The sequence below is a fragment of the Psittacula echo genome (assembly GCF_963264785.1).
Source record: "Psittacula echo genome assembly, chromosome: 2".
NCBI lineage: Eukaryota > Metazoa > Chordata > Aves > Psittaciformes > Psittacidae > Psittacula > Psittacula echo.
In genome coordinates this window covers 91,928,668-91,950,539 of record NC_137737.1, presented here as the reverse complement: position 1 = coordinate 91,950,539, position 21,872 = coordinate 91,928,668, and the positions used below count along the sequence as shown (strand labels likewise).

Genomic DNA, 21,872 nt, shown 5'->3' with positions numbered 1-21,872 from the left:
CCATTTAAAATCTCTGCACACACAGTTGGACCTCCATACACGTTGCATTTTCGAATAAAGTACTATTCATCAGAACCGAACAACCTTCATGAGGAGTTTACAAGGTAGGAACTTTGTCCCCTTTGTCCTGAGAATTGGGGATGATTTAATAATTGTACAAAGGCCACAGAATTATGGGAATAGGCAGCTTGAGTTCTTGGTTAACATTGATTGACTGAATCTCTTCCACTTTCCCATGTGTTCTCTGTGGTGCAAAAGACTGCAATTGTATAAAGTCACCTTAGAATACCTGGCGGTGTTTTGTTTCAGCCTGGTGGGCTATTTTCAGGGCTGTGAGAACTACACCATGCTGGGTTCATAGCACCCTGGTGTGATCTAGAGGATATTCTGAAAACTGGGAAAGGAGCAGGTGGAGGAAAAGGGTTTACTTACCTTTTGTATCTGCCAACTTTGTGTCTTCTTGGTATAGTAATTATCATCATGTTATTCTATCTTTTTTTTTTTCTGTCTGTTTCTCACCATAGGGCATTTTCTATGTCTTCTAATTTGCTTGGCAATAGTCAGTGTACTCCCAATCAGCCTAAGGTGCTTAAAGACTGTTGATTGTTGTAGTTCATGTGCATGAGATGTTTACATTAAACTTACATTTGCAGACATAAGTTTACTGTCTCCTATCTGCTATGTTGACCATGGTGGGTTTTTTTTCACTGCCTGAGACAAGATGAAAGAGCTAATTGTCACTACCTTACGATACTGACATGGAGGATTTAATATCCGCTATCAATTTAGTGCAGCAGTGTTAATTTGATTAAAGGACATATTCCTATACAATGTGTAATTAACCTATAGAACTCCCTGCCACTTATGTGATTGAATACAAGATCTTTTAAGGGAATCAAAAAACCTGAATGAATTGAGGGCTCTGTAATGGAAAAATGTGGTTAAATTAGTAGGAATAATATCTATTTTCTGAAAATTGATGTAAGTCTTCAATACATCAGGGTGCATGTCTGACAAGTATTACATTTCCCATGCAGTCAAATTATTCCATTACTGTCTACTGCAAGATTTCTTGCTTAATCCTCTGAAGCATATGATCCTAGTCACTTCAAGATGTGGGTTTCTGAGCTATGTGATCATTGCTGTGATCAAGTAAGACATTTCCTCTGAAAGTATTAACCTCTGATGCTTCATGATCTAATTGTTGCTGAAATATGACATTTCAGAAGACTATTTTAATTAGAAAAACACTTTAGTCACCTAAATTTTCAGTGTTACGAAAAGTTTTATTTAATCATAAGCTTGACAGAAGGTGTCTGTGAAACTAGGGAAGGAAAATGAAAATGAGCTAGAAATTGATTTTACGGTAAACAAACAGTTGTATTTTTCTTTTTTGTAGGGGAGGGTAATTCTGAATGTTGCTGGGTTTTTTTAAGAATCATTATGCGGGCTGGATTGTGTTTTCCATGTAGTATGTTGAGTAAAAAGTGAGGATTAAAAACTATATACTCAGAATTCAAATGGGAGTAAGAGGAGGAGGAAGAATTACCGTTAACAGTAACCATGAACTGACCTGGTTGGGGGCGTATGTTCAAAATTCCTTGTGGAGACCTGTTTTCTGGTAGACTCCAGTTTGTAGTGAAGATGTAAATGTCACATTCTCATAATAAGCACGGAGTTCGAAACCCGTCACTCACTCTGTCTTTTAACAATTTAACAACACAGTTTAAATCTAGTGCATTTTGGAAGACATCTTCTGTCACCTTTATGGGGCCTGTTTAGGTAGGTTAGTTAGAAAACAACAGAGGAATGTATCTGTACATGTGTGTCATGGAGAATTTGCTGATTTGGAATATCAGCAATTGAGATGCTGATGCTTGTCATTCTGTGTGCAGAAAAGGAGCAAGAGTAAGCCATAATACCAACCAGAGCAGAGCCATGGTGCTGTACAGGCCAGCTGACACAGGCAGAAGAAGTGCCCAGATTTTTCTTTCAAATTTAGAAGAGTTCATGAGATTGTGAATCATCAGAGGAAAACAATAGAAACAGGAAATACACTTTTCTACGTTTAATCTATGCATGCAAATACCCAGGTTTGATTGTCATGTCAGGTGTTAGCCAACTATGTGAATCAAAGCTGTGACACAGAGCTAACGTGGATAAATCTGATTCTGCTTTAGTGTGTCATGAGAAGTCTTTTTAATCTTCCTTTTCATTTCTATTTCCCTGTCTGATTCCAACTATTCATCCTTCCTCACATTCACAGCACATCCACTGTGATGAAAAACACTTTGTCTTTCTGGCTCCTCTGTAAAGGTAGCAGAGGCTTAGTTTCATTCACATTTACTGGGTTGACACTCAGTAGTGCTTCGTGCTTGCTTCTCTTGCATCACGCATCATTGCAAGCCTCACTCCCCAGTGTCTAGAGCAGTGCAGAGCCTGCCTGTGCCACCTTGTCCTGAACAGAGCTCTTACATGATCTGGGGTGCTTCTGCATGCCTCAAACCCCAACTCTGAGTGGCTGTGAAACATGAAATGTGCTGAAACATGAAATAACTGAAAATTAGCTGCAGCTTAAACTACTACTGCAGTTTGAAGGCTACAAATTCCTACTTGGCCTCCTAAATAAATGTGTGGACTCTATGGAGTTCAGGTTTCTTTTATTCAGAAGTTTTCTGCTACTTTAAATGATAATTCAACCTGTGCTTTTTCTTTTGCCAGTGTGGACTCTTTCCCATGTTCTGCAATTGTGTTTGAGAAGGTAGACCTGAAGTCTTCATGCCTTTGACTCTAGATCCTGTAGTTCAATTCTTCCTTGAATTGGGAAGAACTCAGATCAGGAGAACGTCAGAATGTCAGTTATGTTTAGGTTGCTGTGGTGTATGCTCAGATAGAGCACATCTCTAAACAGCAAGGCTTTGGACAATGTCCTGAACACAGCCAGCAGATGAAAAATGTTCTCTTTTATTTTAATGAAAGCTATGGGAAGTTTGAAGGTTGCAGGGTGTATCTGGGTGATCCCAAAGGCCCTTTCTCTTAAGAGCCATCAGGGCTAGAAAGATGACATTATATATACTTCTAACTTTCTGAATTTTTATTTGTCAGGTACCTGTTTGTATTACAGCTCCGGCAAGACATTCTTTCAGGGAAGTAAGTACCTCTTTGCTCTTGCAACTGTAATTTAACGTATTTATTATAGCTAATTGCTCAGTGATTTAAAATGTTACTTTGACTGTGTGATCTTTTTAATTCTCTGTGGTATTCGTTCACAGATTATACGCATGATTTACAGTTCCACATCATGGGGTTTTTTTGCTTTAGAATACAGAGATAGATGACTTCATGTGCATCTTGATTATATTCTTGACAAATAGAATGGGTAAAGACCTTTAATGGATCGACCAGGTGATGGAAACACATAAAGAGCAAAGACTGTCCTGATTATTATTATGACTTGAAAATGTAACTTGTGCTTGCCATATTTTTCAGCATGGTAGGTAAAACACAGGAGGAAAAGGTGAAGTGCAACACTTTCTCTACAGGTCAACGCTGCAAAAGTACTTTGTGTGTTTATAGTCTTACCCTAGCCAATAAATTCACACCTGCTCTATTTTCCTTTTTTTTTTTTTATTACAAAATCAAAAAACCTCAAAGCCATGTTCTAAAATACAGTGTGGAAGCAAAAATGGTCCCTTAGTCAGTTTAATGTTGTCTCTATTAGTTCAAGTTTGTTTTATGGTGGAGTGTATCATGTGTTCAGTGCTAATTAAAATGTACCAAATTAGGAAGTAATCATATACAAGTAAAAATAATTTCAGATGTTTCATATCACTATTAGTTCATGGAAGTTAATGTTTCCGTTTCTTATATCAAGCTACTTTTTAGCTTTATTGCAAGAAGAATTCACTGAGAAAGACAACATGATTTTTATACCTTGTTTTTTTCTTTTCAAGACTGAAATGCCCATATGAAACTGCTGTTGAACTTGCAGCTCTGTGTCTTCAAGGTATGGTCTGTTTTCATTCTTTGTTACTAGTGCTTTCTCATTTATTATATGTAAATGCTATTCCTTTACCTGAGGAGAAGAATGTTAGGAGATCACTTCTGTGCCCTTCCGCCGTTCATAACTTCTGAACTCCATTGGCCAACATTGGCACACTTGCCAAGGGGAAGAAACCTTGAAGGAATGGATAGGCAAAATGTGTCATGGGAACCAGGGAAGAAAGACCTCAAATAGTTGCCTGCTGAGTGAGAAGCTGTAGTGTGTTCACAGTACTGCTGGCTCAGCCTTTAAAAGCCAGGTGGCCCTTCAGCCTATGCTTCATCGAATCAGCTAGGTTGGAAAAGACCTTTAAGATTATCAAGTCCAACTGTTACTCCAGGACTGCCGTGTCCACCTCTAAACCGTGTCACTGGGAGCCTCATCTACATGGGTTTTGAACAGTGATTCCACCGCTTCCCTGGGCAGCTGATTCCAATACCTGACCACCCTCTCTCTGAAGAAGTTTTTGTTAGTATCCAATTTAACATCCCCTGGTGCAGCTTGAGGCCGTTACCTTTTGTCCTGTTACTTGTTACTTGGGGAAAGAGAATCAGCCACATCCTTTCTCCATCCTCCTTTCAGGTAGTTGTAGAGCTTTGCACTAGGCAGGTCCCTGTGGGTGTAGCTTTGAACATTGGCTTCCTGCTGCTAAAAGTACAGTGAACTGGACCACCGTAGGCATAGCAGCAGCAAAATTAGTTGCAATGAAAAATGCTCTTTCTCCTTCATCTGGTGTTTGGCAATGGTGCATGGAGTGCTTAGGCAGAGCTTTTTAATTTAATACGGCAGTGAAGATAACTCAATGGATGCTAGGTGGACGTGACAATCAAAACTGGGATTTCAGTTCCAAACAGCAACAGGTATAAATCTTAAGGCAGTGGGTTATTTTTCTGCTCCAGTCTGGCACAGCTCTGATAGTTAGGTGTGCAAAGAACTACTGCAGGCAAACTCTGTGTCTTTTTAAGTCACTTTAAGAAAAAGTCTGGAGCTCATATTTAATTTGTTACTTCTATTTTGCATTTTCACAGATAAAAACAGCAGTAACCTTACCCCTGGTCTAAGCAAGTAGAACCAAGCAAAAGGCAATAGTTTGATGCCTCTACATTTTAGACAGTAACTGACACGTGTGATTACTGTGTAAATGTAATAATACCACAGCTATCCATCACGTTTATAATGTCCCCAGTAGGTACCAAAGCTAACTCTTCTTGACACTCTCTGTGGGAACATACTTTTATACTTTTCTGCCTTTTTTTTTTTCTTCCATTTCCTGCAATTTTAACATCATCACAATAAGTTTCTCCAAAATTCTTTCATTATTGTAACTAATTTAATATCTCTGCTGGCATACACTATAAGTAGCATTTGATATTCTATGATATAACATTTAGTACATTTTACTGACATTGGGAATTTAATTAAGCAGAAGAGTTGTAAGAAATGTCAAATGATTATTCCCTCCTCAGCAGATTACATTTACCTTGTAAAATCTAATCTTGTTCCTTAGTGAGCCTTTCCTAAGAGTCAAGAAAAAGTTACAAATGGCTATTTAGAACTTGCTACACTAAGGCCTCTGAAAGAAAAGCCTGTTCTCTTCATAGGACAGCTTTAAACTTCATACATTTTCTTTATCAACAGTGTTGTTCCTTTACAGTAATTCTTTCTTTGTTTCAAACAACAGTTTCTAAGGCTGGCGTTTGGTGTGAATCATCTTTCAAATATAAATTGTTAATTTGTTGCCAGGCCCATGAGGAAATTCCGTGGCAAGTAACATTGATTTGCAGTAGGGATAACTTGTGAAGCAGATACGTAATCATGTACTTCACCTAGGGATTATCTGCAGAAAGCTTGTAATCAAACTTGAATTGTCACTCTTAGAATAACTCTTCACCTCATTAGTCTTGCTTGGTTTTCCTATTCAACCAGGTATACTTATGAAACTACTCATTAAACTCAAAAGGAAAACATTCTCTCAGATCTCCAGTTTTCAGTTCTAATTGTAAGCCATCTTCCTGGGATAGTGTAAACTTTTTCTTCCTTCTGTGTAAAAGAACGAGCCATATAAACATGTTGATGAATGAACAATATAAACAGATAAGCGTGTTTTTGTGGTTTGCAAAACCTTTCTCAGAAACTTCATTTTAAATATTTCCCCCTGTTTATGCAGTTATTTATTAAAGAACATGGATAATGTATATGAATGCATTATATAACAACCCATCACCACCACCACCTCCAAAAAAAAACAGCAGAGGAGGGCATGCCAAAGCGTAATACTTTGTCATAAAACCTAAAATGAAGAGATGGATCCTCTGCTGTGCCCTTGTGTTGAAAAATGTTAGTGCTGCTGAGCCATTCAGGGAACGTAATTCCACAAGCAGAGTCACTAGTGAGAGCATCCTTGTACTGAGCCTGCTCTTTTCCCCTTCTTTCGCTCTACAGGGAGCTGGTGAGACTCTTGCTGGCTCTTACTGTTAAGACCTATTTCTTAGAGATCAAAATGATGACATAGTTTGTTTGCCTGAAAGTGAATAAACAGTGGCTGCAGCGTTTGGGAAACAAGGGTGATATTTTTCTTCTACCTAATACTTCTGCCCTAGCTTCTCTGTGTATCTTTTGTCCTACACACTCATGATTCTTCTCATCCTTACACATCCTCTTTATGGCACAGTCAGCTTTCATTCCCCGCCTTCTCTCTCAGTTAACTAGTAGAGAAATCTCCCATGTTTTTCCTAGATGGTTGTCAACACATCCAGCTTCACATTCTTACTTTTTTCCCTCTGAAGTCCTCCTTGCTAATGTGTGTGTTGTGGCTCCCTCTTACAGTCTGGAGACTGGACTGCCAGTAATTCTTTGCAACATGTGTTAAATAGGCTTCCCACTTAGATGAAACAGCAGCAGAGCTGAGCTAACTCTGTTAAAGAAGGCATATAGATAAGAATAATGTAACTCACCATGTAACTTCCTGTGTTCTAATGTATCCTGCTAGGTATTTTTGAAGACTGACAGTGAATTAATTACTGTTATGTCTAATACTGTCCTGAAGCAATAAAACTGTTTTATTCAAGGGAGTTTATTTCCCTCTATTATGTTTACCCCCTTTTTTTCTTTCCCTTTTTTCTTTTTTCCTTTTTCTTTTTTTTTCCCTTTTTTCTTCTTTATTTTCCTTTTTCCTTTTTTTTTTTTCTTTCTTTCTTTTTTTTTTCTTTTTTCCTTTTTTTTTTTTTTTTTTATTTTGGTGGTAATAGTAACAGTAGTCAAGAAGCAGTGACTGACAAAGCCCTGGTTTGGAATCACATCATATGTCAGGGGGTGACAAGTGGTACTGCTGAATCATATACTGCTGCTGATGTTTGTGTCTCCGTGCTGAGGCGATGACATTGTAGCCTCTTTGTATAGCTAAAAAGTGCCAGGGGCAAAGCAGGTTGCAGGCATAAGACAGTTCAAGGGTTTCAGTCACTGAGATGCCCAGCACATGCATCTTCTGCTGAGCTCAGTAGAGTTTGCAAGTGTTCTCCTCCTAGAAAAGAAGATACCAGGCTCTGAGCAGCTAAGTAGAAAGTGAGACCTCAATTATGCTAGTGGCTTTCCTTAAAAACTACTTAATAGGAATATTATAGCACCTCCGTGGTTTTAAAAAGAACCCCAAACTTTAGCACTGGTTTCTTAAGACTAAGTATTATCTTTGTGTTCTGACACAAGCAGTAACATAACTGAGCATGCAATGGAATGGGAAGTGTTTTGGAATGAAAAATACGCAATGAGAGGAAATTTCAAAGTAACCTCTTTTGAAACAGTAGTACATTGATTTTTGCTTTTGATAGAAACTTCATTTCCTTTAAATGCTTCAAAACCTGAAGAAGCAGCTTTAGTTAAGATGGTTTAGTTCTAGATTCTTGAGTGTCAGAATTCTTTATCATAACCTTACAGTGCTCCTGAAAATGCACTTGGCTGACTTGTGCTGTAAAATCTGGTTTAAGTTTGCAGGGAGGAGGTTAACTTACAATATCGGTACAAGTTCATTCTTCTACAACATACTTTAAAACTTACAAACATTATTGTCTGTGTGGAGGTTATGCACTTAAATGTTTCTGGTCATCGCATGATCTTTATGTTTTTAACTTTTCAACTGATTAATTGCAGCTGAGCTGGGAGAGTGTGAGCACCCAGAGCACACACCAGAACTTGTGTCTGAATTCAGGTTTGCACCAAACCAGACTGAAGCAATGGAATTTGACATTTTTCAGAAGTGGAAAGAGTGCAGGTAGGTACCTGTGTGGGAGTGGAGTCTCTAGCAACAGGAGGTTTTCTTCTAAAGTCAAGTATGTCCACAAGAACACCTTCAACAGATGTGAAACAGTGATAATATTTGTCAGTTGAAAAGTATTGTAAATAGTCTTTGAGCCCTCCCTTCCCCTAGAAATGGCAAGTGGTAATTTAGGGAAAGTTGGTGGGTGAGCTTTAATTCTTTTCATTTTTCTTTAGATAATTTCATAACAGGTTAAGCAGTCAGGTCTTTTTGCTGTTTATGTTGGAAACTGTTCTCTTTCTCTCTCCTCTCACACATATGCACATAAAGTTTTGTATTCAGGGTAATAGTAAATTCTTTTTCCTGTCTTTTGTTAGTAAATATAATAGATTTTGGTGATTCTGTCTTACCTGAGCTTTCATCCGTATTGTCAATTTTAGACCTTTTTCAGTTTTCATCCCTCTCATTTGCTTTTCATGTGGAGGGAAAAGGGTAAAAACATAAGCTAAGCTTGAAATATCATTCAGTGTCATTAAGATTGGGGTCCCAAAGAAAAAGATTAGGGGAAAAAAATTATAAAGATTTTAAATTGACGAAAATTTCATACCATGAAGTATAAATAAATCTTATGTTCTTAGGGGAAAGAGTCCAGCACAGGCTGAATTGTGCTACTTGAACAAAGCTAAATGGCTAGAAATGTACGGTGTAGATATGCATGTAGTTAAGGTAAGATCCATGTGATTCTTTATTAATGTGGGGTCCCTCAGGTGTGGGTCAGCCTCTCAGGGATGTCCTTGTGGTGATGTGGGTTGCTCCATGGCCTGTGGTCCCACAGAAGCACCTCCCTCCTGCAGGGCTTCTCCCAAGAGTGCATCTGTAGCACACGTCTCTCAGAGTGTCCCTTTCCACATGCCTTTTCCCATGTCCCTTAATTTTTAACTCTTGTATCTCCTGCTGGCAGCTACTGCTTGCTGTTAAACATAGGTGAGCTGAGGTGTGGGCTCCCCTGGGTGCAGTACCAGTGGGGGGCTGTTTCCATGGGCATTAGAGCCATCTGGGGCAGCACGTAGCCCTCTCCCATGCAGGGCACCCTGCAGCCTTTTATTGCCAAAACCTGCTAGTTTGCACCCAATACAAATGTATATTCTCCTGCTCTGTAATGTTAAAAAAAATACTCAAACCTTATTGTTTAGTTTAAAACCTACTGATTTTGAGATACTACTCTAGTCAGATTTACTCTACTAATGGCATATTGATTATTGATTCTGTGCTTGCTTGCAGGGAAGAGATGGTTGTGAATACGCTCTTGGACTGACACCAACAGGCATATTGATCTTTGAAGGAGCCAACAAAATAGGCTTATTCTTTTGGTAACCTGTTTTTGTGTTACATTCCTTTCTGCTAAAATGCTGCAATGTCTCGCCTTTGCATAGTGACATCTTGACTATACTTTGTAATGTAGATTGAGTCTGCAAGGTTGAAACATCAAGGTTAAATCTGAAGGTAGATTGGCTTGGTTAACAATACCACTTTCAAGTCACAGAGTCAGCTAGGTTGGAAAAGACCTTTAAGATCATCAAGTCCAACCATTACCCCAGCACCACCAAGTCCATCACTAAACCATGTCAGTGAGCGCCTCATCTGCACAGTTTCTGAACGCTCCCAGGAATGGTGATTCCACCACTTCCCTGGGCAGCCTGTTCCAATGTCTGACCACCTTGTCTGTGAAGAAATCATTCCTAATATCCAATCTAAACATCCCCGGCACAACTTGAGGCTGTTACCCCTTGTCCTCTCGCTTATTGCTTGGGAGAAGAGACCAGCCACCTTCTCTCTCCATCCTCCTTTCAAGTAGTTGTAGAGAGCGATAAGTTCCCCCCTGAGCCTTCTCTTCTCCTGACTAAATGTGAAACATCTGTTGCAAAATAGTCACATTTCCAGGAACTCAAACTTTCATTGCAATTCCTGAAGTGTTCCAGAATTTCAAACCCCGCATACGTTTTGTGGAATGGTCCTAGATTATAGAATGACATTTTCCCATTAATTTTCTTTTTACTTTTTGTGTTTAGGCCTAAAATCACAAAAATGGACTTTAAAAAGAGCAAGCTAACGCTTGTGGTTGTAGAAGATGATGAACAGGTAACTTTCTTCCCATAATTAGACCTGATCCAACAGAGTGTGGTGTGTGCTCAGGCTGGTAAGAACAAAAGAGAGGCTCAGCACACTGTTGGCCCAGGCTGTATTTCTCCTACCAAGGATAATAACTAATACCATGCATGCCAACTTCCAAAGCTTTTGTTTCTGCATTTAGGGCAGAGAGCAAGAGCACACATTTGTTTTCCGGTTAGACAGTGCCAAAACGTGCAAACATTTGTGGAAGTGTGCAGTGGAACACCATGCTTTCTTCAGATTGCGAGCCCCAGCAAATAGCAAATCTAATAGATCTGACTTCATAAGGCTGGGATCACGCTTCAGATTCAGGTATTTAGCAAAGTAACAGCAATATATTTGGGTTTATACAAAGGAGCAAAAGGCAGTGGTAAACTTTGTTTTCTTCTGTATTTGAAGTGGGAGGACAGAGTATCAAGCAACACATGGGACAAGGTTACGCAGAACTAGTACATTTGAAAGGAGGCCCAGCAAGCGATACCCTTCTCGAAGGCATTCAACTTTTAAGGGTAAGTGTTTGTACATGTGCTCACTGAACTGGTCATGCAGGTGTCCTGTTAACTTGTATAAATGTCATATTAAAACAGTAAAATCTGTACCACAGTATGAAAAGAAAAAACATGTCAGATCACCTAAAAAAATCAAGATGTACATGTGTGTTTTTCTCTGAAGTAGAGTCCATTGTTCGTATCTGCTGGTTTTAATCTCTGTCTACACTTAATTCTTCCATCCCAAATCTATGGAGAGGGAGGTGTACCTATGGTTTCTTTTGTTGCTCCAAAAAGCAGGAAAGAAAAGTTGGATCACACTCAATGAAGGAAAGCGTGTAACATTTTCTTTGAAGAAGCGCATTTGTTCTGTAGAGTGGAGCAGCATCCAAAAGCCTTGCTGACTTGCTTACCTAGCCAGACAGCAGTCTCATGCAGTTTTTGCTGCTTTCCTGACTGTGATGGCTTGTTATTCATCTATCCAAACTCTGACCTTAAATAGCTTTCTCTGGGAGTTGAAATGTGCTGAATTTGAATGGAATGACAAGGAATTGATTTCCCTTGTGGTTTCTATCATTTTTTCCTTCAAAACTGAAGCTGAAGTCTTCATTCCTTGTAGAAAAACTGAGGAAGGAGCAGTGCAAGACGACTCCTTCTAAATTCTGTATTACTTGAGGTTGAAGTTGTAGTTGCTGTGTGATGCAGGGTGACCTATATTCTCTTAGGATGTCTTTGCATTCCTTTGTGTTCCTAGAATATGAACCTCAGTGCCATGAGAAGTCCTTGTGGTATTATGGGGGGGCACTTTTATTTCTCATGTACAGGGGGGAAGGGTAGCAAGCAGGCACGCTTCCTAGGGGCTGTAACCTCCTCCTCCCACCTTTAGTGCTCTCAGTTTTTTATGGCAAGGCAAATTCATTAAATTTGTGAGATACTGTTATGTGATACATAATAGTCAGTTATGTGGTAAGTGGGGGTGATTTCATAAGTGGAAGTATGGATTATTATAATTTTATTTTTACAATAATAGCATCCGTCAGACCTACAGGTTATACCTTGTGTCTCAGTGCTTGTGCACTTATGTCTGGGAGGTGGGGGGAGACGAGTGAAAGTATGGCTTATGCATGATTTAGTTCTCTGTGCATAGCAGCCAGGCAGAGCTGTGTTTGTCAGAAGACAAACCCAGATGATCTCCCTCCAGAGTGCTCAGTGGTACGTTTAAGTTAATGCAAAAACTGCCTTTAGATGACTGAGTCTGACTGTCCTCTCAGACAGAGGGGGATGACCCGAGACAGCCCCTGCTCTGTAGCTGTTGCGCAGAGGTAAGGGACCAAAAAGACAATGAGGGCTGGAAGCGAGTTCCAGTTCGGAACCGTGGGCAACCTTCCTCCCTTCCTGCCCTGCTTCCCCAGGTGCCCCTCAGTAATAGGTTTGAGGCCCTGGATCTTGATGGAGAGGTAAGTGAGGATGTGGTGCAAGGCCAAACTTCAAGGTCACATAGGAAAAGGCAGTCGACTTCGCACCTCAAGACTGCCTCTGACAAGAAAGAAAGAAAAGTCATTGTCGTAGGTGATTCCCTTCTGAGAGGAACAGAGGGCCCAATATGCAGAGCTGACCCTCATCATAGGGAAGTGTGTAGTCTGCCTGGAGCCCGGATCAGGGATATCACCAAGGTGCTCCCCAGCCTGGTGCACCCGACAGACTACTACCCGCTGCTGGTCTTCCAGACAGGTGGGGGGGAAGCTGCTTCCCGCAGTCTGAGGGGGATGAAGAAAGACTACAGGGCCTTGGGGCGGATGGTGAAAGAGTCTGGGGCTCAAGTGATCTTCTCCTCGCTTCTTCCATCTTCCGGTGATGATGTGGGATTGTATGGGAAAATTCAGTCCGTAAACAATTGGCTACGAGACTGGTGCTTTAGGCAGGGCTTTGGGTTCTTTGATAACAGCTGGTTTTATAAGGCTCCAGTCTGGATGATGGCATGTGGGAAAGGTTTAACTCACAGAGGCAAAAGGATGCTGGGGCATGAATTAGCAGGGCTCATTTGGAGAGCTTTAAACTAGATTCGAAGGGGGATGGGGTTGTAACTGGGCTTGCCCCAGTGGGGCAGCACTCTAGGATTGATGAAGACCGGGAGGCCTCCTATAATGCTAGGGTGAAATTGGTGAGCTCAGCTCCCTCCTTGAAATGCCGATACACCAATGCATGCAGCATGGGAAATAAGCAGGAGGAGTTGGAGACCTGTGTTAAGTCAGGAGATTATGATCTGGTGGCAATTACAGAGACGTGGTGGGACAGCTCGCATGACTGGAATATACTCATGGAGGGCTATGTCCTTTTCAGGAAAGACAGGCCAGCCAGGCGGGGTGGTGGGGTTGCTCTTTATGTGCGAGAGCAGCTACAATGTACTGAGCTCTGTCCAGGAACAGGGGATGAGCGAGTTGAGAGTCTGTGGGTGAGAATTAAGGGGCAGGCTGGCAGGGGCGATACTGTTGTGGGTGTCTGTTACAGGCCACCAGATCAGGGTGAGGAAGTTGATGAGGCCTTCTACAAGCAGCTGAGAGCGGCCTCACAGTCACAGGACGTGGTCGTCGTGGGGGATTTTAACTTCCCTGATGTTTGCTGGAAGGACTACTCAGCAACCCAGCCACAGTCCAGGAGGTTCCTCCAGTGTATGGATGATAACTTCCTCATGCAAATGGTGGATCAGCCAACCAGGAGAGGAGCGCTGCTGGATCTCATCCTCACTAACAAGGAGGGTCTGGTCGAAGCAGTAAGGGTTGAGGGCTGCCTTGGTTGCAGCGACCACGAGATGGTGGAATTCAGGATCTTGTGTGGTAGGACCAGTACAATAGCAAGTAGAATTGCAACCCTGGACTTCAGCAGGGCAAACTTTGGCCTTTTCAAGCAATTGCTAGGGGAAGTCCCATGGGCAAGGCTGCTTGAAGGTAAAGGGGCCCAAGATAGTTGGTTGGCATTCAAGAATTGCTTATTCCAAGCTCAAGAGCTGAGCATCCCGACACGTAGGAAGTCAAGGAAGAGGACCAGGAGACCTGCGTGGCTGAATAAGGAACTGCTGGGTATGCTCAAGTGGAAGAGCAGAGTTTATAGGTCATGGAAGGAGGGGCTGGCCACTTGGGAGGAATATAAGGCTGCTGCTAGAGGATGTAGGAAGGCAGCTAGGATGGCTAAGGCCTCCTTAGAATTAAATCTGGCCAGAGGGGTCAAGGACAACAGAAAGAGCTTTTTCAAATACATAGCTGATAAAACTAATACCAGAGGCAAGGTTGGCCCACTGGTGAATGGGATGGGTGCCCTGGTGACAGAAGATACAGAGATGGCAGAGTTATTGAATGCCTTCTTTGTGTCAGTCTACTCTGCCGGAGGCAGTCCTGAAGAACCCTGTACTCCTGAGACCTCAGATGAAGTCAGGTCACTGGAGCGGTTTGCCTTAGTCCATGAGGAATGGGTTAGGGACCAGTTGAGCAATCTGGACATCCATAAATCCATGGGTCCAGATGGGATGCACCCGCGGGTGCTGAGGGAACTGGCGGAAGTCATTGCTAGACCACTCTCCATCATCTTTACCAAGTCTTGGGAAACGGGAGAGGTGCCTGAGGACTGGAGGAAAGCAAATGTCACTCCAGTCTTCAAAAAGGGCAAGAAGGAGGACCCGGGTAGCTACAGACCGGTCAGCCTCACCTCTATCCCTGGGAAAGTGATGGAACACCTTATCCTTGGTGCCATCTTAAGGCATGTCAAGGATAAGAGGGTTATGAGGGGCAGTCAACATGGCTTTACCAAGGGGAAGTCATGCTTGACCAACCTCCTAGCCTTTTATGAGGAAATAACATTGTGGATGGATGATGGCAGAGCGGTGGATGTGGTCTACCTTGACTTCAGCAAAGCATTTGACACAGTCTCCCACAGCATCCTCACAGCTAAACTGAGGAAGTGTGGACTGGATGATCAGGTAGTGAGATGGACTGCGAACTGGCTGAAGGACAGAAGCCAGAGAGTTGTAGTCTATGGGGCAGAGTCTAGTTGGAGGCCTGTATCTAGTGGAGTGCCTCAAGGGTCAGTATTGGGACCAGTATTATTTAATATATTCATCAATGATTTAGATGAGGGAATTGAGTGTACTGTCAGCAAGTTTGCTGATGACACTAAGCTGGGAGGAGTGGCTGACACGCCAGAAGGCTGTGCTGCCATCCAGCGGGACCTGGACAGGCTGGAGAGTTGGGCAGGGAGAAACTTGATGAAATATAACAAGGGAAAGTGTAGAGTCCTGCATCTGGGCAGGAACAATCCCAGGTTCCAGTATAGGTTGGGGAACGACCTGTTAGAGAGTAGTGTAGGGGAAAGGGACCTGGGGGTCCTAGTGGACGGCAGGATGACCATGAGCCAACACTGTGCCCTTGTGGCCAGGAAGGCCAATGGCATCCTGGGGTGTATTAGAAGGGGGGTGGTCAGTAGGTCGAGAGAGGTCCTCCTTCCCCTCTACTCGGCCCTGGTGAGACCGCATCTGGAATATTGTGTCCAGTTCTGGGCCCCTCAGTTCAAGAAGGACAGGGACCTGCTGGAGAGAGTCCAGCGCAGGGCGACTAAGATGATTAAGGGAGTGGAGCATCTCCCTTATGAGGAAAGGCTGAGGGAGCTGGGTCTCTATAGTTTGGAGAAGAGGAGACTGCGGGGGGACCTTATTAGTGTATATAAATATATAAAGGGGGAGTGTCATGAGGATGGAGCCAGGCTCTTCTCAATGGCAAACTATGATAAGACAAGGGGTAATGGGTATAAACTGGAACACAAGAGGTTCCACTTAAACTTGAGAAGAAACTTCTTCTCAGTGAGGGTGACAGAACACTGGAACAGGCTGCCCAGGGGGGTTGTGGAGTCTCCTTCTCTGGAGACATTCAAAACCCGCCTGGACACATTCCTGTGTAACCTTATCTAGGTGTTCCTGCTCTGGCAGGGGGATTGGACTAGATGATCTCTTGAGGTCCCTTCCAATCTCTAACATACTGTGATACTGTGATACTGTGATACTGTGAGTCCTTACCTATTAGCAACCCACAAGCGTTGGATTCTGTCCTAGCTCAGTCTCTTTGAGACTTCTACAGTGTCTCATGAAGTTTGTCATCCACTTTCTGTATTCAGCAGGGGCTTGGATTTTCAGCTGTATCACTCAGCAGTTTTTCAGTGCTCTTGAAATATATGCTGTTTGTCAAGAAAAGAATTATATATCCCAGTTACTCAGCTGCCTTCTTCACTGTTCTTTCCAGCCTGTCCAAGGCACAAGCCAAGAGCTTGTTGCTCAAGATTGCTGGGTGCCTTCCTGTATTCCCAACTGATGGGCTTTTTTGGCTACTATCATTCACTGTAATAAGACACAGGCTATAACCAGCTTCAGGAATACTCTGGCTTCAGTAAGATGCAAAATTCGTGTGAGGAGTAGCTTCAGATTTTCAAGGGACTCTGTTACTGACATGGTAGCTGCAGCAAAGTGGAGAAGTAGTGTCCTGGTTGTGCAGAACTTGATCTGCACATTTTTCTATGGGCTTTGCCTCTTGCAGAAACAGAGGCTTGTGCCTGCCTCATGCTCTATGTACTCACACAGGAATGGTACAAAGCACAGGGCTGTACTTGTGATTGATGCATTTGTGCAAGTATGTCTGTATGAGGATTGGCTTAAGCTGTAGTATAACATCCCAATCACAATAGCTGCAGAATGACTGATACTTCACATGTCTTAAGTTTTTTTGTTTTATTTCTTTTTAAGCAAACAACCCTGTGAAAGCAGCACAACTGTGGTGAGTGCTCAAGTTCTCTCTATTGCTGTTGTCAGGCAAAAAGGAATCTGAAGACCATGTCAACATTAGGATTTGTCAAAACAAATTCTCTGGTGTGGGATGAATGAATTGCTTTGGGATCTCTCATTATGCAGCACCAGATTCTTCTTGGGGACTGCCTGTGAGACTTTAAGTGCTTTAATTTTTTAGTTTTCTTTTGGTGTTTGAGATCAGACTAAAGTAAAACATATTTCCTTTCTGCTCATTGCTATTGAGCATTGCTTGTTCCTGCTTCACAAACGTAAAATGAAGAAAAAAAATTTGCACCCCTTTCACTCTAATTCCTGTAGTGTATATTAGAATAAAATGTTTGTGTCCTTAAGAATACAAATTTTACTTCACTGTAATACCTCCCTAAAGAATAGAACCCTGAAATATAGGAAATGTTGGCATAGATGTATTGATTATATAAAAGCTAATTTTCTTTCTCCCTTAGTGCTAAAAATACTCCTGAAGTCCATAACTACCAGGTAAGAGCATAACAATTGTTGAGAATATTGTCATTTTGTTATTTAGAAGTAAATCTTTCTGCTCTCTATAATTACCACAGCTGTTTTGCTTCCCCTTCCTTACTCTGGGGTGAGATTCTCTGAGGAGGTTCAGAAATTAGCAGCATCACATTGGGAGTTACAGGGAAAGTGGAGGGACTCTTCTCTATTCCCCTGCGTTCTTGGATGCTCTGCAAGCTGAATACGCTCCATTTGCCACACTCTTTCCCTTCCCTTTCTGTGAAATCACAGGTTAAAGCCCTTGGGACAGTGAATATGATAGACCCCAGGAGACTGCTCTGTGAGCAAGCTTTTGTCTAGAGCAGCCTCTCACACTGGATGATCTCTGCCAACAAGCTCAAAGTTTCAATTATCTGCCCCATCACAACAGTTAAGGAGTTCATTGCTGGTCAAATGCTTGTTTGTTGGTTTGTTGTTTGTTTTTTTAATAAGCTTCTTTATGCACTTCAGGGAAAAACCTTACCGTTTTAATTTATGATACTAGCAGTCATTGCTACTGAGAAAGCAAGCTGTGCTTTCATCCAAACTGAGTGTGTGCAGCAGAACTTAGTCTTTATACTTGTTTTTATTAAAAGCCTCACTAGTGATTTTGTTTCACTGTTTCTCCTCAAGATCCCATGGATATGAGAGAGTAATGCTGTCACCAAAGATAGCTGACCTTCTGAAGACTGCTATTATTCTTGTAACCTTTCTCACTCTCCACCTTTTATTAAAGCTGACATTCTTTTGATGTGCTTTCTATGAGAAGCACTAGATGTGCCAGGTTGTCTCTCAAATAGAAAGGCAATTTTCTTTGCATTTTCCCGTAAGTGTGGCCTAACAAGAAAGCTCATCACTAAGAAGTCTCATGTATATGTTTAATGGCATGGGAGAAGGTCTGAAGTAGGAGGTTTCTAGGGCCCTCAGGGAGCATGTTCCTCATGGCCTCAGGAAAATAAAAAGTAAATGTTAATAGGTAGTTTTTATATGATTTCGTTAACCGGGTTCAATGTTTTCACTTGCAGCCCCAGTATCATCCTAATATACTTCCTGCTCAGCCACACTGGCATCCACATACACCTGTGAATGTAAGGTAAGCAATCTTCACTTTGTGAATGAGATGATTACTTCTTTTGTTATCTTAATCTGTTGGCATGAAGCTTTGGTGGATGTACTGGGCAGTTTTCTGCACATGAAAAGCAAACAGAAGTTAGACTTATGTGACAAAGGGGCAGTATTAAATAACTTCTATTTAGATTTTGCTTTGGAGTGGCCTAAGCTCCTTGATGGATTGATTTTTAATTCCGAATTTGAAATACAACTTCATTGTATTTCTGTAGGGAGTATGTATGTTGGATGGGAAGGTGCTCAGTAGCATCGATAAAACTAATTGTAATTTGATCAGCGTTTAACTTTCTAAGACAAAGAAGAAGCTAATTTTAGGGTAAGATTAAGTTATGAGTGGACAGATTCTTGCATTGCAGCACTTTTTCTCATCTTTTACAGAAATATATGTGGAAAAATAGCATGTATGTGGAACAATGTGTCAAACACTTTCCAGATAATTAGTGAAATTACATTATGGAGTTTTGAGAACTGTTTTCACAAAAATACTGCTATATGTGGTTTGTGCTATCTTCTTGCATACTTTTTATTTTGTAACTAGTAAGGAGAAAAATTGTGTGAAAATAAATTTTGGAAGAAGTTCAGTCTGAGTTAGAAGCAGCTTGGTGGAATGCACAGTGGAGGCATGCACCTGCTGGTAGATATGTGTCTGTGCATGTACATGGGATAAAAATCAGCTGCTATTTCATCCTAATGCAGATTGACCTTTTTAGGCTATTCAGTGTTTTAGACAAATAATCACTGTCTTGACTGAAAAATACCAATACCCTAATCTTCATTCCTATTCATCTTACATTTTTATCTCTATATTGTTTAACCTTGGGACAGGTGGACTTCATTCTTAGTGTAGGAAAGCTCTGGAGACGAGGCTGAGCTTAAAATGGTTGAAAAGACAATTTGGTCCAAGTTTGAGTCTGAGAATGCAGAAAACGGCAAATATGTTATTAGAAATACTTACTAGGCAGAGAAGCAGACATACTCATTTTCATCTCAAAATTCCTAGCATAGAGCAGTAAAGCAGCTACGAAATTTTTGCTGCAAACAGAAGACTTTAAAGTGGGTAATTAACTTTGCCTGTGCTTCATGTTCAGGATTCTTCCTGTTCAGGGTTTATTTGTTCTTCTAGTTGTGCATGGTTTAAAATGTACAATTTCACACTGCAGAAGAGTGATTGCTGAGAGGTTAATGGTTTTATAAATCATTTGAGGTTTTGCTGAAATTTTTCTAAAGATTTCTTCGCTTACGATACAAGTCAGTAACATTTTATAGCCAAATACTTCACCCTGGAGCAGAGTGATACTAAAATAAGCACAGTAATTTACTGTAATGTGGGTAGACATTCTCCCCCTTCAGCCCCTCCACTGCATGGGCAAAAATAAAGGTCAGTGAAATATGAACAATGGCTTTTTTATAGCTAGGCTTGTAAGGTTAAAAACCATACTTAAGAGCTCAGTCATGCAAGCTTGGTAGAAAAGGTGCTCAGTTTTTTTTGTCCCAGTCTGGTAGAAGCATTTAAATATGTGGTTAAAGTGGAAGCTTCAAGTTATTCTAACTTGGGGTCAAAGTGGAAGGGTTGGATGTTTAACATTCTGGATAGCTTGATTTGAGAAAGCTTAATCCATTCAACTATGAACTTGAGATCAAATCACATATTCATGAAATTCTTTCTTTCTGCTGGACATGCAAATCTAGAACGGGCCAACAGCTGAAATGGAAATATCTGTGCAATACATGTTGTTATATATGGGGGTTTTTGTTGGTCGATTGATTTGTGAAATAATATGTGAAATTGTGTCTGTTGTCTTAGTAAGATCCTTTCAGTGAAATTATGTGTTTGCAGTTAACTTAAGTCTTCTGAGAAAATTCCTTCCAGTTAACATTTGTCAGTATATAACGTTAGGATATCTAAAAAAGGTAAACTCTAAACCTGCATGTATATCTGCTATCATAACAAACAAAAAGCATTACCAAAATAAGAAGTGCAACTGCAGTTTGGTAATAAGGGAATCCCTAGTACTGTGGCTTCCTGCATACTGTTCAGATTTTGTTTTAGTTATTTATCCCAACACACACACACGCACACAAATGATTAGGAGACACTGTAGGAGTGGTTGAGGTTGATATCTCCAAGCAGCAATAAATAATGAACAAATAAGGAAAAAAATATTATTCCTCCTAGTACTTCTTGCTAGTTTCACTGCAGTCACAGACAAGTACTGGTACTAACTATGGACTCTTAACAAAATGCGACTGTGTAACTCACAGGCTGCTTCAGTGTGATTAACTGCATCAGTGTTGAGTGAGGAACAATTATCTACAGAAGAGCAATTTTTATTCTTGATAGGATTGGTTTTTTGATTTTTTAGACCTTAAGGGTGTATTTTCATGAGCTCAACTTTTTGCATAAGGTTTATTTTGCTAGATTGTTGTCAGCATTTAGCTTTCCTATAGCCTCCTCCTCCCTCCTCACCATCCCTCTGGGATTCAGGAGCAGTGATGCACGACACCTGTCTGTAAGACTTGAAAACAGAAAGGGTTTTTAAGGGCTGAGCTCTGATTCAAGAGCTTTTTGAAATCAGCTAAAAGATTCCCATTGCTTCAGTGGCTTCTGCATCAGACCTGTAGGTCTGTCAGCAATTCCCTCCCTTGCTGGTAGCTGCTCATGCCATCATATGCATGCTTAGCACTTGCTGGATGAACTCATGTTGCTGTGTAGCACTCATAAGTTTACTTCCATCTCTCACTAACCAATAACTGTGCAAATGGTACAGGCCACCCTATCATGATGACAGGCCATATTGGAAACCCCTCACAAGTGGAGAGGACAGCAGTTTACGATATATCCAGGAGCAGAACCAGAAGAATTTAGGAGGCGTCCAAAGCATGGTGTACCAAGACAAACTCATGACGACACTCTGAAAAACAGCCATCTTCATTTCACCTGCCATCTCAGATGATCATTGCATTCCATGGTCCTTGTCTGTCTGCAGTATGTTCAAAGTGTATTGTGCGTAATGTGTGTGTCTTTGTATGTACATCCATCCTTGTTTTGTGTTCATGGACATTCTTGGGAAAAGTATTTTCCATATCTTTGTAAAAAAAAATCTTGAAAAACCTTTTGTGAAAGCTGGTGAGAATTTCCAGTGCCCCGAGACCAGAAATATTTCTGGGGATTTACATTCCACCACACTTTGGAATCTGTGACCCTCTGCCTGCTGGTGAAATCAGCCATTTGTGCCTTAGTTATTTTTTATCATCTTGGGTTTTTCTGACTCAAATTGATAGATGAAGTTTGAGAAACTTTGTAGTGTACATGCAAATAGGAGTTTGGAGGGAGGGAAAAACAGAATTCGCACTGGCAATCAAACTGGCTTGTGGACCACCAACAAAGGGAGCCTACTGAGGTAGTCATAGGTTTGGGTGTCTTTTGCTTTTAATCTTTTGTGTTCTGTGGCAAAAATA

General features: G+C 41.2%; 1 protein-coding gene across 1 annotated transcript in view; it reads left to right on the top strand.

Moving 5' to 3' along the window:
- The window catches only part of EPB41L4B (erythrocyte membrane protein band 4.1 like 4B), a gene marked incomplete at both ends in the record, with an annotated part of 85,221 nt that extends 63,892 nt beyond the window's left edge, over positions 1-21,329 (top strand). The window contains 13 exons of the mRNA XM_080610401.1: positions 26-104; positions 3,106-3,150; positions 3,954-4,006; positions 8,186-8,306; positions 8,930-9,017; positions 9,573-9,661; positions 10,361-10,430; positions 10,603-10,772; positions 10,860-10,969; positions 16,728-16,758; positions 17,234-17,267; positions 18,311-18,378; positions 21,182-21,329. Of these exons, the coding sequence (XP_080466527.1) occupies positions 26-104; positions 3,106-3,150; positions 3,954-4,006; positions 8,186-8,306; positions 8,930-9,017; positions 9,573-9,661; positions 10,361-10,430; positions 10,603-10,772; positions 10,860-10,969; positions 16,728-16,758; positions 17,234-17,267; positions 18,311-18,378; positions 21,182-21,329 (1,106 nt within the window). The remainder of the gene's footprint in view (positions 1-25; positions 105-3,105; positions 3,151-3,953; positions 4,007-8,185; positions 8,307-8,929; positions 9,018-9,572; positions 9,662-10,360; positions 10,431-10,602; positions 10,773-10,859; positions 10,970-16,727; positions 16,759-17,233; positions 17,268-18,310; positions 18,379-21,181) is intronic.
- Between the last annotated feature and the right edge of the window lie 543 nt (positions 21,330-21,872).